This window comes from Myotis brandtii, unplaced genomic scaffold, assembly GCF_000412655.1.
Source record: "Myotis brandtii unplaced genomic scaffold, ASM41265v1 scaffold3097, whole genome shotgun sequence".
Classification (NCBI taxonomy): Eukaryota; Metazoa; Chordata; class Mammalia; order Chiroptera; family Vespertilionidae; genus Myotis; species Myotis brandtii.
Window position 1 is genome coordinate 67956 of NW_005361860.1, and position 16934 is coordinate 84889.

The window sequence follows — 16934 nt, forward strand, 5'->3', positions numbered from 1 at the left end:
AGAAGGGGGGGGTGGGGTGAGCCCGGAGGGCAGGGGGGAAGGTGGGGAGACAGAGAAGACTGAAGCCGGATCACCTTCCTTTTGTGCCCGCGCCCTCACCCCCTCACCCCCTCACCCAGCGTGGTGAAGGCCCTGCGGTTGGTGTAGCGGCACTTGGCGCGGAGCGGGTGCACCAGGCCGTGGTGCCGCTCCACAGCGATGCAGGTCAGGGTGAGGATCTCCGTCACCACGGCCGTGCACTGGGCGAAGGGCACCATCTTGCAGACGAAGGCACCTGTGGCCGGGAGACAAGGGACACATCAGAGGGGGGACGCTGGGTCTGCGTGGGGATGCGTTCATGCTGAGCCTCTGTCAAAGGCTCTGTCTGCAGCTACACCACAGAGCGCCGTGGCCCAGAGGGTACCCGCGGGCAGGTGGGCTCCCTGAGGGGCTTCTGAGCTCCCAGGCTGTGTAACCCAGGAACAGAGCGGTGACAGGGCCTTTGAGACAGGCAGCAGCAGGCGGCCTGGCTCTCCCTGCAGGAGAGGAGGGGGGTGTGGGGGCAGCCTTCTGGGCCCCACAACCTTTGGTCCTTCCCTCGGGGGCCTGCCAGTCACACACAGGACCAACTCTCCCCAAAGACGCCCACACCCCTATTCCTCTGCTCTGCTCCTCCGACCTCCTCCTGCCTGGTCACCTAGTTCCTCCCTCAGCGGCTTTCACTTTCTCTTTCTTAAGCCCGTGGCCCCGGGCAAGCCCTGGCTGCAGACGTGGCTGCCATGATATTGTTTTGGATCTGTGCACCCACTGCAGCCTTATGTGTCTGACGTCTTCGCATCTGTGTTTGGGAGCCCGGCCTGCCGTCTCCGTGGCAGATGCGTCTTGCTCGTTGCCACCACATGCATTGCTCTGCACGGTCACCTGGGCATCAGCTCGGGGACAGAGATCGCTGAGAAGGCCTGTGGGCCACACTGTCCCCACGCTGAAGCCCATCCCCCTCCCCTTTCCTCAAACGCGCTGCCACGCTCTGCTGGGCGGGCTCCTGCGGGCTCACCCATCCCTCCATCCCTTCCTTCAGGGGAATGACCTCCCCAGTCCCACCCTCACGTCCTGCACTGGAGTCTTTGCTCAGATGTCACCTTCTCAGTCGGGCCGGCCCACTGTCCCCTCCCGCCTCTCAGTCCCCGTCTCTCTTATTCCACTCTCCCCGCTTGCTCTGTCTCCTGCACTGACGGTTGGTTTTATTGTTTGCTGACTGTCCCCGGACCTCTGAGAAGGTAAACACACCGAGAGCCAGGCTTCTGCCCCTTCATGCGCCCAGGCCCGTGCGGTACCCACGGCGGCTCTCAGCGAGCTCACCCTGAGTGAGCCACAGGAGGCTCTTAGCCACGCAGGGGCCTCCTTTCCACCTGGGAGAGGCCGCCTGGGAAACGACGCCTTCCCTGATCCCGCCCCTTCTCCTGCAGCTCTCAGGGAGTTTCAGACACCAGACGAGTCTTCCCAGTGTCCCCAACTGTTCCTCAATGGTCCAGGGGGACCCCCGTGCACAGGGGGGGCCTGGCTAACGCAGAAACCATACGACTGCCCTGTCTTCCTGGGTCTAAACACCCTCTTCAGTGACTGCGCCTGAAATGTTCACACCTTTTGTGCTAGAGTTTCCAAATGGTCGCTTTACATTGAACTTGGAATCAAACTTGAAACGAACGGGGGCCACGTAATAGACAGTTTCTGTGACTCTGAGATTCCTGTGACTCAGGGGAAATGGATTTAGGTGTTGCTCCCGATACTGCCCTTCCCGCCCTTCTCCGAAGCTCCAAAGGGCGACCAAGAGCCAGTCACCGCCCCAACCCTGGTCCAGTTCCCCAAATCCTAACCCTGCCCAGAGGCAAGGCCTCTCTTGCCCGGCGCCATCGTTTAGATCAGCGGTTCTCAACCTTCCTAATGCTGCGACCCTTTAATACAGTTCCTCATGTTGTGGTGACCCCCAACCACAAAATTATTCTTGTTGCTACTTCATAACTGTAACTTTGCTACTGTTATGAATCGTAATGTAAATATCTGATATGCAGTATTTTCATTGTTACAAATTGAACATAATTAAAGCATAGTGATTAATCACAAAAACAATATGTAATTATATATGTGTTTTCCGATGGTCTTAGGCGACCCCTGTGAAAGGGTCGTTCGACCCCCAAAGGGGTCTCGACCCACAGGTTGAGAACCGCTGGTTTAGATGCTAAGTGCAGGAATTTCCTTTTGATACTAATACATTTTGTGGTTTGAACACTGCTCCTACTGTGAATGAAGTAGCTTTACTTCAAATCCTGTTTTGTATGTGATACTTGTGTAAATGAACACATTCTTTATCTGCACATTCATCCTCTCTTTGAAATTTTGATGAGAATTTCTTCTATTCTTTCAACCAAGTTGTGTTGTTATTTTCTTAAGGTGGACAGTCCAATGTTAAATGAGCATCAGAAGAAACGTTCCTTGCAATGGACACGGAACCATCATCACACAGTTCAGGCATAACTATCCCAACAAATGAGAATGACTGTCGCAGTGGCGTCTCCTTGTAGCGCTATCCATCTTGCCCATCGTAATCGCGTGGGACATTGGCCCCCTGACTGCCTGGTGTCATCTGATTCATCCAATCTTGGTGGTAGGTGCTCTGAAGCCCAATGTCACCCTCTGTGAAAAGGGACGGATAAGACCCACCCGTCCCGTGAGTACATGTGAGTATTTCACACAATGCGATGAGCACCGGGTACCGGATATGTGTTTGAATAAATGGCAGCTTTTCGTCATCATCAGGCAGCCAAGCTAAAAGCATTGAGCTCAGTGTGGCACAGTGGAGGTTGGCAGGTTGCTTGTGGCTCACCTGCCCAGCGCAGGACACCTCGTTCTACAGGCTTATTTCCCAGTGATGATGCCGCCGCACAGAGGAGAGGTGCCCTCCCGAGGGCCACACAGCTGTGTGTGACCGCATGGAGCCGGGCCAGGTCACGACGCCCTGTCTCAGTGCAGCTCTCGTCCATTTGCTCACACGTCACCTGTTCCATAGTCCGCGGGACAGGTCTGCACCAAGCCCTCGTTCTACTCTCTGTCATCTTGCCCTTGTTATGAATCCAGACAGCATTCGCCCAACGCACTACTTCTGACGTTTTCTCCAAGCAACTTGCTCAGAAGTCGCCAACACTGGTCACATCCAAACTTGGTCACATCCCCGAGTTCCGTCCATGTCCTGCATGGAGCTTATCTCGGCTGAAGATCCGAGTTCTTCTAAAAAGCAGGTAAGTGCTCTTCGGCTCCCTCCTCATTTATCTTGATCTTTGTTCCTATTCTAACCTGCTCTGCTTTGCCCTTTTTAACTTGGGGATCGTTTTTCAAAGTCTGGCGGCCTGGAGCAAAGGAGGCCCTGAGGACTTCGGTTTTGTCTCTGCCCTTTACGAAATGTCAACTACCGACCCTCCCTTCACTTTTAGCTCCTGTTTCTGGTGGCTCTTCAGTGCTCTCCTTCTACATGTTAGCCTTCCCAATGGACTCGTGCAGGTCTAAGCTGTTTTGCAAGAATGTGTCCTTTGTGACATTTCTTCCCATAAATGGCAACCTATGGGAAGCGCTGGCCAAGTGGCTCCACTGGTTGAGTGTAGACCTGTACACCAAGAGGTTGGGGGTTCAATTCCCGATCAGGGCACATGCCCAGATTTTGGGTTCAATCCCAGGTCAGGGATCAGGGAACGTATGGGAGGCAACCCATTGATGTTTCTCTCTTTCTCTCTCTCTCTCTCTCCCTCCTCCTTCCTCTCTCTCTCTCTAAAAATCAATAACAACATATCCTCAGGTGAGGATTAAAAAATAATAATAAAAATAAACTGGGATAATCCTAGAATTCCTGGTGTAGGGCACTGTTTCTTGGGATGCCCTTCCCTTTTTTCCATCTGGGGCAGTCAAGTTTTAAATCAGTGTGCTTCTCAGAGCCTGCCTAGAAAGGCTAGTTCTTATATTTTCATTGTCCATCTACCTGCATTTCTCAATCTCAACACAATTTCCTCTGGTGCATGAACTCTGCTCCCTGTGGGCAGGTGAGGTAGGAGCCCCTCCTGGGGAGACAGGCAGACATAGGTCCTCCCAGGGTTGCAAGAGCCAGTGAAGATGAAGAGGGTTGAAGGTATGCGGTCCGGTGCCCACCAGGTCACGAGCGACCACGGACCACAGCTTAGATGCTGCTGCCGACCTCTGAGCACCCTTGGCCCCTGCTTGTTCCTCCAGTTTCACACCGATCCTGTGTGCCTCCAACATCCTTCTAGTACATTCCCTTCTCAGCGGTTCTCAGAACGAAGTGAACTTACTTGACATCCTTTTTGTTTGTTACTTTTTCTCTAGCAGGTACATTGCCTAAAGTGCAGAATAGGCTGGTCAATGCTCCTTCTGACAGCACAGTCCAAATCTGAAGGTTTCAGTTTGCCTCCATCGCTGCTTCCATTTCTACTTGAAAACTGCAATGGTTCCCCTTTGCCTACTGGATCGGATTAGAAGCAAATGCTTTGGTTTAATATTTATCACTCTCCTGCCTTAACTTGCTTATGCAGTTTTATTTCCAGAAGGTAAACGCTTTTCTGGGCACGAATGGTGTCCACTGACCTATACTCACACCCGCCTTCACCTCCCATCACACACAGTGCAGGCCTCAATAATTTAAATAGGGATAAGAGCTCATTATTTCTAAAAATGAGGCTTGGAAATAGAAAACAATTGGGCCAGTATTTTTTTTCACTCCAGTGTAACAGTGACTCTCAAAAGGATTCAAGTGAAAAGGACAGAGTGAAACGAACAGAGTACTCACATGCAGGAAAGATGAAAATCATTCTTAGGTTAATTTAGAAAATGCTATAATGAACTATAATTACATGAAAGCATCTAATGATGATATCCACTCTGAAGAATTTGTTCCAAGGTTGAGTAAAAGAAAACAATGTGAGTTGATTTTGTTCTTCTTTTCTAGCTCTTTAAGATGTAATATTAGGTTCCTGGGATTTGAGGAAATAATAGAAGTTAGAGCAGAATGGAATGAAATAGAGAATAAAAATACTATATAAAAATTAATACAACAAAGATCTGGTTCTTTGAAAAGATTAATAAAATTGACAAACCCCTGGTTAGACTCACTAAGAAAAAAAAGAGAAAAGACCTGGATAAACAAAATCAGAAATGAAAGAGAAGTCACCAAGACATCACAGATATACAAAGGATCATACTAGAGCAGTGGTCAACAAACTGCAGCTCACGAGCCACATGCGGCTCTTTGGCCCCTTGAGTGTGGCTCTTCCTAAGCCTTAGGAGTACCCTAATTAAGTTAATAAAATATACCTACCTATATAGTTTAAGTTTAAAAAATTTGGCTCTCAAAAGAAATTTCAATCGTTGTACTGTTGATATTTGGCTCTGTTGACTAATGAGTTTGCTGACCACCCTACTAGAGTATTATGAAACACTACCTGCCACCAAATTCAATACTTGGAAGAAATGGGTAAGTTCCTAGAAATATATAACCTTCTTAGACGTAATCATGAAGAAATGGAAAATCTCAATAGACGGATAAACACTGAGGAAATTGAAACAAACATCAAAATCCTCCCCCCAAAATAAAAGTCCAGGACCAGATGGCTTCACCAGTGAATTCTACCAAACATTCAAAGAAGATTTGATACCTACCCTTCTCAAACTCTTCCAAAATATTGCAGAAGAGGCAATACTTCCTAACACATTTAATGAGGCCAGTCTAGCCCTGGCACCATAGCACTAGAAAACTGCAGACCAATATCTCTGATGAATATGAATGCAAAAATCCTAAACAAAGTACTAGCCAATCGAATACAACAATACATTAAAAAAATAATACACTATGACCAACTGGGGTTCATTCTAGGGGCACAAAGATGGTTCAACATATGCAAATCAATGTAACACACATTAATAAAACAAAGGATAATGAGCATATGATCTTATCAATAGATGGAGAAAAGGCATTCGATAAGATACAACATCCATTTGTGATTAAAACACTCAATAAAAAGGGTATAGAAGGAAAGTACATCAACATAATAAAGGCTACATATGACAAACCCTCAGTCAATATCATACTGAATGGTGAAAAACTGAAAGCTTTTCCTCTAAAATCAGGAACAAAATAAGGCTATCCACTCTCATCACTTTTATTCAACATGTTCTGGAAGTCTTAGCCAGAGCAATTAGGCAAGAGAAAGAAATAAAAGGCAGCAAAATCGGAAGGAAGAAGTAAAAGTGTCACTCTTCAGATGACATGATCCTGTATATAGAAAACCCTAAAGATTCCACCAAAAAACTATTAGAAACAATAAGCAAATACAGTAAAGTTGCAAGATACAAAATCAATGTACAAAAATCCACTGCCTTCCTTTATACTAACAATAAAGCTTCAGAAAAAAAGAAATGAGAAAAAAAAACAATTTCTTTTGCAATAGCAACAAAAATAATAAAATACTTAGGAATAAACTTAACAAAGGAGTGAAGGACCTATATTCTGAAAACTACAAAGCATTATTAAAATGCTTTATTTAAAGAGATTGAAAAAGACACAACAAAATGGAAAGATAGTCCATGTTCATGGATTAGAAGAATCAACATAGTTAAAATGACCATATTACCCAAAGCAATATACAGATTTAATGCAATCCCCATCAAAATCCCAATGTCATTCTTTGAAATAATAGAATAAAAGTCATCAGATTTTTATGGAACCACAAAAAAAAAAAACCTGAATAGCCTAAGCAATCCTGAAAAAAGAAATTAAGCCAGAGGTATCATACTACCTGGCTTCAAATTATACTACACAGCTATGATAACCAAAACAGCATGGTATTGCCAGAGAAACAGACACACAGACCAATGGAACAGAAATGAGCTCAGAAATAAAACCACATGTATATGGGCAAATATTTCTTGACAAAGGAGCCAGAAACACATAAAGGAGAAAAGAAAGCCTTTTCAATAAATGGTGCTGGGGAAATTGGAAAGCCACGTGCGAAAGAATGAAACTAGATTACAGTTTGTCCCCGTGTACAAAAATTAATTCAAAATGGATCAAAGACCTAAATATAACATCTGAAACTGTAAATTACATAGAAGAAAACATAGGTATTAAACTTATGGACCTTGGTCATAGAGAACATTTTATAAATTTGACCCCAAAGGCAAGGGAAGTAAAGGCAAAAATAAGTGAATCAAACTAAAAAGCTTCTGCACTGCAAAAGAAACTGACCAAAACAAAAAGGCAACCAACCTGAACGGGAGAGGGTGTTTGCAGACAGCAGCTCTGACAAGGGGTTAATATCCAAAATGTATGAAGAACTCACCCAACTCAATACCAAACAAACACACAATCCAATTAAAAAACGGGGAAAGAACCTGAACAAACACCCCTCCCAAGGAGACATACAAACAGCCAACAGATACAGGGAAAGATGTTCAACCTCACTGGCAATTAGGGAAATGCAAATCGAAACTACAGGGAGCTACCACCTCACACCTGTTAGAGCGGCCATCACCAACAATACAAGCAATAACAAGAGTTGGAGAGGGTGTGGAGGAAAAGGAACCTCATTCACTGCTGGTGGGAATGTCAACTGGTACAACCACCATGGAAAACAGTATGGTGGTTCCTCATAAAATTAAGAATAGAATTACCGTATGACCCAGCAATCTCTCTTTTGGGTCAAAAAATTCAAAAACATTTATTCACAAAGATATATGTACCCCGATGTTCACTGCAGCATATTTTTTAAAAATATATTTTTATTGATTTCAGAGAGGAAGGGAGAAGGAGAGAGAGATAGAAACCTCAATGATGAGAGAGAATCATTGATTGGCTGCCTCCTGCACGCCTCCCCCCCTTGGGATCGAGCCCACACTGGGCATGTGCCCTTGACTGGAATTGAACCCGGGACCCTTCAGTCCACAGGCCAATGCTCTATCCACTGAGCAAACCAGCTAGGGCCATTTCAGCATTATTAATGGTGGCCAAGACATGGAGATAACCCAAGTGTCCTTTGATAGAGGACTGCATAAAGAAGATGTGGTACATATATATTACTCGGCCATAAGAAAAGATGAAATACTGCCATTTGTGACCACATGGATGGACCTTAAGAATAGTATGCTAGCCCTAACCAGTTTGGCTCAGTGGATAGAGCGTCCGCCTGCGGACTGAAAGGTCCCAGGTTTGATTCCGGTCAAGGGCATGTACCTTGGTTGCGGGCACATCCCCAGTGGGCGGTGTGCAGGAGGCAGCTGATCGATGTTTCTCTCTCATCGATGTTTCTAACTCTCTATCCTTCTCCCTTCCTCTCTGTAAAAAATCAATAAAATATATATTTGTTTAAAAAAGAATAGTATGCTAAGTGAAATAAGTCAGTCAGCAAAAGCTAAGAACCATATGACTTCACTCATATGTGGGATATAATACGGAGACTGATAGACACAGACATCAGTAGGGTGGTTACCAGAGGGAAGGGGGGTGGAGGGGATAGTATAGGGGCTGAGACATATGGTGACGGAAGATGGTTTGTCTTCGGGTGGTGGGCACACAATGACGTATACAGATCACGTATCATAGAAATGTGCACTTGGAACGATATGATCCTATTAACCAATGTCACCCCAATAAATTAAAAAAACATGAACAGACATTTACAGGTTTTTAACGGAAAGGCTACTGATACAACCTCTATTTACTAGTAAAACTGGTTTACCCAGGCCCAGAAGCCACCGTGGGGAACGCCCTGCATTTCAGATCAGCCAGAGATGTGGCAGTGAAGATACCCAATGGCCAGACTGAAGCGCTAGCTCGGCGGATGCCAGGTAAGAGAAGACAGAACGTAGCCGGGCCCAGGCTAAGCACTCAGGAAGGGCAGAACCGGAATGTGAACGTAACACCACGTGCATTGAAGGAGCAGCGTCTGCTGGCGCATTGCACAGTGCGGAGCGAGAGGCAGCGCTGCTCCGTGCCTCTCCCTAAGCGCAGTGTCTTCAGGGACGCGTTTCACTTCCGCAAATCCAGGGATATTTGTTTAGGGCGGGAGAGCCTCATGTTCATGTAGCATCGCCCCCAAACACAAGGCAGCTGCTGCGGTGGCCGCGGAGGAAAGCCGCTGTGTGGACGGAGAGCACAGTGTACACAAAGCCGGCACGCCATGCTCGAGCCCATCTAGTCGAAGGGAGAAGGGAGCCTGTGGTGGAGCTGGGGCCTCGCCTGCTCCTGCCCCACCTCCTGGGCTCCGGGTGCTGGGGAAACCTTGCTGTGGGCTGTGCTAACTTAGAACCGTTCTTCTCGCCCAGCCCGCGTGGCTCAGTGGTTCAGCGTTGACCTATGAACCAGGCCTGATGTCAGCAGATGCTCACGCTTCCTCCATCCTTTCTTAGAACCTGCCTCCCCTCCTAATCTGAGTGAGGCCTGGCTCGTCCACAGGTCACCCTCCTCAGCACCCACATCCCACGGACACCCTCCTCAGCACCCACCTCCCACAGGTCACCCTCCTCAGCACCCAAGCCCCATGGCAGAGCCGGGAAATGCGGAATAGGAGAGTGGCTCCCAGGACTACTCATTAGTGCACCGTTCTTCTCATCTTTCTCCATGTGTCTCCTTTCTCCACATTTTCATCAGTTTTAACTTATCTGCACATCCCTCTTGCAGGAGCCCAGCAAGGTCGGGGGCTTTAGTAAAATGTAGCTGCTCCAGCACAGTGGCCGCTCTGAGGTCCACGTGGGACCCCCTGCGGGCAGCCTGCCTCTGCAGGTCCCAGCATCGGTCTCCAACTGCCCCCTTTAAAAGAGGTACCAGCTGGACACCACTGTCTGTGCGGCGGGCACTGCGCTATCTGAGCGTTTTGCATCCACTTTTCCTCTCGGCCTTCCTCACAGCCCAGGCCTGTCAGCATTTACAGAGCATCAGTGGTTCTCAACCTTGGCTGCAAGTTAGAATCTTTTCTTTATTTTTTTTTTAATTTTTATTGAATTCAGAGAGGAAGGGAGAGGGAGAGAGAGCCTGAACCATCAATGATGAGAGAGAATCATCGATCGGCTGCCTCCTGCTCGCCCCACACTGGGGATCGAGCCCGCAACCCGGGCATGTGCCCTGACTTGGAATGGAGCCGTGACCTCCTGGTTCACAGGTCAAGGCCCAGCCCTCAAGTTCTGTTGGGAACTTCTGGAAATCCGGTGGCAGATGTCACACTCAGCCCGTTAATGGGAATCTCAGGGCAGGAACAGGCGCTGTTTGTGAGCTCCCAGGCGATGCCCAGCGTTGCCGAGGCTGAGACCCGCTGCTCTAGGAGGAAGTCCCCACCAGCTGCTCAGAGCGCTGAGTCTGACTCTCTCTCTCCCAAGCAGCCGTCTGCACCTGCAGCAAATGCACTGGGTGTGCGGTTCCCAGGGCGCTGCCGCTACCTGGGGTGTTTGAAGTCCTTTCCTGGAATTGCTTTCAGTCAATTTCCCAGCCACCGTTAGACAGTCCTTCTCACTGACCGCAGGCCCAAAGGGGGAGCCACCTTCTCACTGACCGCAGGCCCAAAGGGGGAGCCACCTTCTCACTGACCGCTGAGTCTGACTCTCTCTCTCCCAAGCAGCCGTCTGCACCTGCAGCAAATGCACTGGGTGTGCGGTTCCCAGGGCGCTGCCGCTACCTGGGGTGTTTGAAGTCCTTTCCTGGAATTGCTTTCAGTCAATTTCCCAGCCACTGTTAGACAGTCCTTCTCACTGACCTCAGGCCCAAAGGGGGAGTCACCTTCTCACTGACCACAGGCCCAAAGGGGGAGCTACCTTCTCACTGCACCCCAGGCCCGCAGGGGGAGCCACAGCGCTGTGTGCTGGGGCCTGTCCTGTCTCACTGGAGCTGCACCCACTGCAGGACAAAGGCTGGGTCGACCCCTCTCCCTGGCCCCAGGCACTCCCCACCGCACCTTCCTGATGCTGAGAGCCAGGAGGAGACTGGGTTAGAGCTGACCTCCCAGCTCCTGGGAGATCTTCAGAAGGAGTCCTCCCACGCCTTAAGCTCCCATAGCCTCAGTCACCACAAGTCCCCGTCTCCTAGCCCCTCCCTAGGCCCTGGACAACCAGGACCTGAGCATCCCCCACCCTGACCCGAGGCCCCCACTTCCCAACACGCCCACTGCGCTCTCCCCACTGCGCTCTCCCCACTGCACTGTCCCCACTGGTTCGAAAGGAAACTCCTCCATGAAGACCTGGCCCCAGAGGGCTGCAACCTCAGTTCAAAACTGAACAAAAAGGAAACAAGGCTTGCACAAGGCACAGAAAGAAGGTCTTGCTGTTCAGATTTTGGCACACTGACTAGAGGGAAGTATATTCCTTGAGATTTCACCTGGCCTACCCTGTGTTTGTGGTTTGATTCTGAGCAGTGTCTGTGATCTGAAAACCCTTAAGGAAATGACGTGCTATAAGGTGGCCCCGTGAGGTGGTTGGTGGCAGGACTCCATGAGGTGGTGGCAGGACTCAGGTTCAGGCTAGGAAAAAATCCACAGATTTCCAAGGAAAACAAGTGGCAGCAGCCAAAAAAGAATGAGTTAAGGGGCCTTGTTTTTGCCCTGACCTTTCCCCTTTAAAAGCTGCTGGAAGCTCTATGCCCACTCTTCACTCCCAACAGGTACCATCTGAGCACGCATTCCTCTTGACCTGTCTTTTTATTGCACATTCCTCTTCTCACTGATCCCTTCATTCTCCTGCCTGTGGCATCCACCTCCCTCTCTTCATCACTGACTCCTGCTCATATCTCTTCTCTCTCTTCCTAATCCTCTCTTCCCCAACTATAAACTCAGTCATGATTCAACTCTCAGAATCTGAGTCTGCATCCCGCTCTGACATCCACTATCCTAGGAAAAGTTACAGGACTTTCTTGGAACTCAGTCTTCTCTTCGGGAAAGGGGAGCTAACACATCAAGCCTGGCTCACAGGATGGTTGTGAGGCTTAGAGTGACAGGGACTATAAAAAGGTGAAGCACTGTAAATAGCACATAGGAAACACTCAACAAATATTGCCTAGTATGAGTTTCCTTCCGGCTTCTTCTAGATGTGGGGCTAACAAACTAAGGCCCATGGCCCAAATCTGGCCCACAACTTATTTTTTAAAATATATTTTTATTGATTTCAGAGAGCAAGGGAGAGGGGGAGAGAGAGATAGAAACATCAATGATGAGACAGAATCATTGAGTGGCTGCCTCCTGCTCGCCCCACACTGAAGATCAAGCCCGCAACCCTGGCATGTGCCCTGACCGGGAATCAAATGGTGACCTCCTGGTTCATAGGTCAACATTCAACCACTGACCCAGCTGAGCCCACGACTTATTTTTATATGGTGAACTAAGAATAATTTTTCCATTTTTCAATGGTTATATTTTAAATGGTTATTTTTAAATAAAAAAATATATACATGATATCCTCAACTTTGCCTCTTGGCCTGCAAAACCAATCATGCACTAGCTGGCCCTTTACAGGAAAAGTTTGCCAACTCCTCATCTTGCTTATCGTAGATTCCAAATTATGCAGTGAAAATGGAAGCGCTCAAGTTTTCTCAGTATAATTCTACTCACGGTGGAAGAAACAGACATATAAATCTTCCAAAGTTCAAGGAGTTGGGGGGTGAAACGGTGGATTACATTATTTTCTGCTTGCCACTGCCCACAATTAAATATCTCTACCTCACAAAAGCTCATTTCACACAATAGTGTTTGGAGGACAGAGTGCCATGTGACTCCCGGATAATGTATGACTAAGAAAGAGAAGACTGCCATTCCCCGGAACAGGCAGGCCCGAGAAAGAAAAGGGCATCCTGGGAGCGAGGGAGGGAGCAGCCACAATCACTGGAGACCGGGTGACATGTTTCTTGTTCCAAAAGTTGGGCATCGAGCTAACGTATAATTAATGGTATTGAGATCAAGCTGCTCCACATAATATAAAATAAAAGCCTCCCTATGCCACAAGCTGGGAAGGCAAATAATTGCCTGCATTTCCCATTTCCACTGCACTCGGCAGTGAACTGCAAACAATGCTTCAGGCTCTCCAGTCCCCGCCTCAGTTTCTTAGAAAAGTGTTCTGTCTCTCCGTTCCCAGACAAAAGGCGACGTGGCCACACACCTAGTTGGAAATAATGTACTGTCTTCAGCAGCACGATCTACGGGTCCAAAAAACAGTCCTATCTCCAAAACATCTCTCCACCAATTTTTTTCCAGGTGCCACGGCTGATGGCAGGGAGCAGTTGTAGCCGCGGGTGGAATAGATTAATGTATCATTTTCACTGTTATTAAAATTCTTCCTTTCGCAGAGTCTAACGCCTCTGAGGCCCAATCTAATTCTTTCTTTGCCCTGGGCCGGAACTCATGTCCGCAACTGATGGGTATCATAACAACATAGCCACGTTTTCTATTTATTCGGTGCCTTTCTCCACAAAGCTCAGGGCTTTTCATTATGAATCTAAACTTTATGAATATATATTTATATATGAAAGTCCCTAATTGTTTACATGTTTGGCTCTGCCACTCAATATGAACACCTCTGGGGTAGAAATCCTGTCTTGTTCACCTGTGTCTCCTTTGTACCTGACACAGCACCTGGCAACTAGCAAATCCTCCAAAGATTCTTGTTAAGTGGATGATGAAGAGTGAAAAAGATGCAGAATTATAAACTGAAGGTGCTGAAAGGCAACTTTGCCTCCCTCCCTGTGTAACTCAGGGCCAGTTCTGAAATGAATCATATATTACAAATGTGATACAGGGCCTAGCTGCGACAGTGATCTCTTCCTAACAATAGCTATTTTGCCCCTCTGATTATTGGCAATTATTCTTACATCTGAAATGCATTAGCTTATGAGCCACCGTGGCTCTGACCATAGATCACCTCACAGTGGCACCAGTTTAATAGCCAATGGGCAAATTCTTTTCCACTCCCAGGGAATCAGCGGTGATACACATGCCTCTTTCTTCCAAACATTTTTCAAGTAAACATTTTGATTCAGCCTAATAGTATTGAAGACAGAAATAGTTATGTTCACTATAGGTAGTGCTATTTCGAGTAATGTATTGCAGATGCCAATGCTAAAAATGTTTCCATTCGAGCACATCACTCTACGTTCCAGACAGCATGGCGATAGAAGTGAAACATCACAGGTGAAATTTAGATACCTACTTTTGCAGTCATCTTGGCCAAAAGCTCTTGTAAATCCATTATTCCTTGCACCAGGCTTAAGAAATCACTACAGGTTGGGCAGGCTCAATAAAGAAAAGATAACACCAATGTTGATACAGTGCTAATATTAAAAAGAACATTTTTAAAACAGTAGTTGTTTGGCTATGTAGAAGGCTTTTTGCTTTTGTGTTTAAGTGTTACTTTGAAACTGGCATAAAATCACAGAGGATTTCAGGTCTAGATTTCTCCCTTTTATTAATAAACCAACAGGAAGAAACAGGGGAAAAAAAGCCTGCTCACTGAAGAGGAAGACAGTATGACATTTTTAAGTTAAAATTAAACCCTTGTTTTTATTGAGAGGTGACTGTGAAAATGTAAATTATCATAGAAGAAGAAAAAGAAAACTCAAATCCAGGTCAAGCAGTTTAAAGAATAGTTTTTAAAGAAATTACAACATAAGAAACATAGTCAAAAATACTGTAATAACTATGTGAGGTGCCAGTTGGGTACTGGAAATATCAAAAGGAACACTTTGTAAAGTATGATTGTCTAACCACTATGCTATACACCTGAAACTAATACAAAATATTCAATGTAACTACAAGTTTTAAAAAGTTTTTAAATAAAAAAATGTAAAATATAGCAATAAGGTTGGCAACTATCAAAATTAGATGAAAGAAATAGCAATTCAAAAAAAGAATAGCTTTTTAAAATATGTATAATTATATTAAACACTAGTAGCCCTGCACACGAATCCATGCGCCAGTAGGTCGCTGCCGCCCTCCTGTAGCTCTCGGCCTGCTGCTCCGCCCTCCTTACCTCGCCTGCCCCCCTTCCCCTTTCACCCCACCCCCCATAGCTTGCTGCCCTGCACCCTCCTGCAGCCCCCTGGCCCACCCTCCTGCTGATGCGTGATCTGGTTGTGAAGCTTGGTCGTTAGGCCTCAGGGTGTAACAGCTAATTAGCATATTCCTCTCTTATTATATAGGATGATCAAAAGATTCCACATACACTTTATGGAGGTAGTTGCACTGGGCAACTTTAACATACTCCACCGAGTAATTCTGAGTGTCTGAGGAAGTCTCTAACCCGTAAATCCACTTCCCGCCCCCTGCACTGCAATCCACTTCCCAGTCGCTGCTCAGGACTGGAGTGTTGTCTGCATGTGGGGAAATATTTACATTCTAGAGGAGACAGGAATGGGGGGGGGGAAGCAATGCCAGGGAGAGAAACTGAAGATCTCAACTTGGTGATTGTGGGATGCAAGGAATACCCTGCAGGAGATTAAAAGGAATTAGCAAGGGGCAGGAAATGGCAGGGCCTGAGGGCAGAAGGTCAACTTCTCTCACAGCCTCCCCCTGTCTCCACCACTTTGGGAGGATTCTGGATTGAGGGTCTAAGTGCACCCACCCAGGGAAATGCCTCCTTCCCAGGCACACCCAGGGACCTGCAGGTGCTTGTGGGTGACGAGGACACACTCTCCAGCTGTCTCTGGAAGGACTGGATTGTTCTGGAAGTGCAGTGTCTACTCTCCCAACCTCCACACACTGCCCTGGACTCAGGGACCCCCAGGCTCTGCGATTTCCACTCCCCACTAAGGAGGGAGAGGAACTGTCTGTGTTCCTCCCCCAGCCTGGCCCTGATAATCCTTTTATAAATGACAGGTCCAAGGCACCCTTCTCTGCAAATGGAGTATATTAGTCTTTGTAAAGGTTTAAGTCCACACGTCTGGAAGCCACACTGGCACCTTGGGGAGTAGCCGGGGTTGGGGATGTGGGGATGTTGGGGCTTTTAGTATTTGAAACATTTTTATCTTTTATTAAAAATTAGAAAAAACAAAACCTTTGTAATTATCTTTTATTAAATATTAGGGGGAAAAAACCTTGGTAATTATCTTTTATTAAAAACTAGAGGCCCGGTGCACAGATTCATGCACCGGTGGGGTCCCTCAGCCTGGTCTGTGGGATGGGGCCGAAACTGGCTCTCTGACATCCCCTGAGGGGTCCCGGATTGTGAGAGGGCGCAGGCCAGGCCGAGGGACCCCACCAGTGCACGGATCGGGGCCGGGAGGGACTGCGGGAGGGCTCCAGGGCGTGTCTGGCCCATCTCGCTCAGTCCCGATCCACGGGATCCCAGCAGCAAGCTAACCTACTGGACAGAGCGTCTGCCCCCAGGTGGTCAGTGCGCGTCATAGGGACTGTTCCAATGGTGGAAGGGTGGACACTTAGCATATTAGGCTTTTATTATGTAGGGTTAGGAAAAAATCTTGGTAATTATCAAAAGAAGCTGAACTGGCTGGAGAGTGGGAAGCGCCTCACCCCCAAGCCAGTCCCTGACCCTGTCGCTAAGCGACAAGGAGAGAAAAACTCGGGACAGATCCCAAGAGGCAAAAACTTTTCTGCAAGTGAGCACAAGCGAGGAAGTTCTAAGGCCGGACCCTCTGCTAGAGAGACAGTCAGGAGGTCAGAGGAGCAGACTGTGTGGGGTGGGGGGGTCCCCTGGAAGGCCGGGGACGGACAGGCAGCGGACTCACCCCCCAGCCAGGTGTCCCAGACGTTCTGGAGCGTCGTGACGGGGATGCAGAAGAAGGCGATGAGCAGGTCGCTGAGCGCCAGGGAGCAGATGAAGATGTTGGTGACGGTGCGCATGGCCTTGCTGCGGGCCACCACGTAGACCACCAGCGTGTTGCCGAAGAGCGCCAGCGCGAAGATGAGCGCGCCGGCCAG

General features: G+C 47.8%; 1 protein-coding gene across 1 annotated transcript in view; it reads right to left on the reverse strand.

Moving 5' to 3' along the window:
* Nucleotides 1-16928, reverse strand: part of QRFPR (pyroglutamylated RFamide peptide receptor) — a 29342-nt gene extending 12414 nt beyond the window's left edge. Inside the window, exons 1-2 of the mRNA XM_005869928.2 lie at nucleotides 16742-16928; nucleotides 116-274 (exon numbers count right to left, since the gene is read on the reverse strand). Of these exons, the coding sequence (XP_005869990.1) occupies nucleotides 116-274; nucleotides 16742-16856 (274 nt within the window). The 5' untranslated portion in view covers nucleotides 16857-16928. The remainder of the gene's footprint in view (nucleotides 1-115; nucleotides 275-16741) is intronic.
* Nucleotides 16929-16934: the final 6 nt, after the last annotated feature.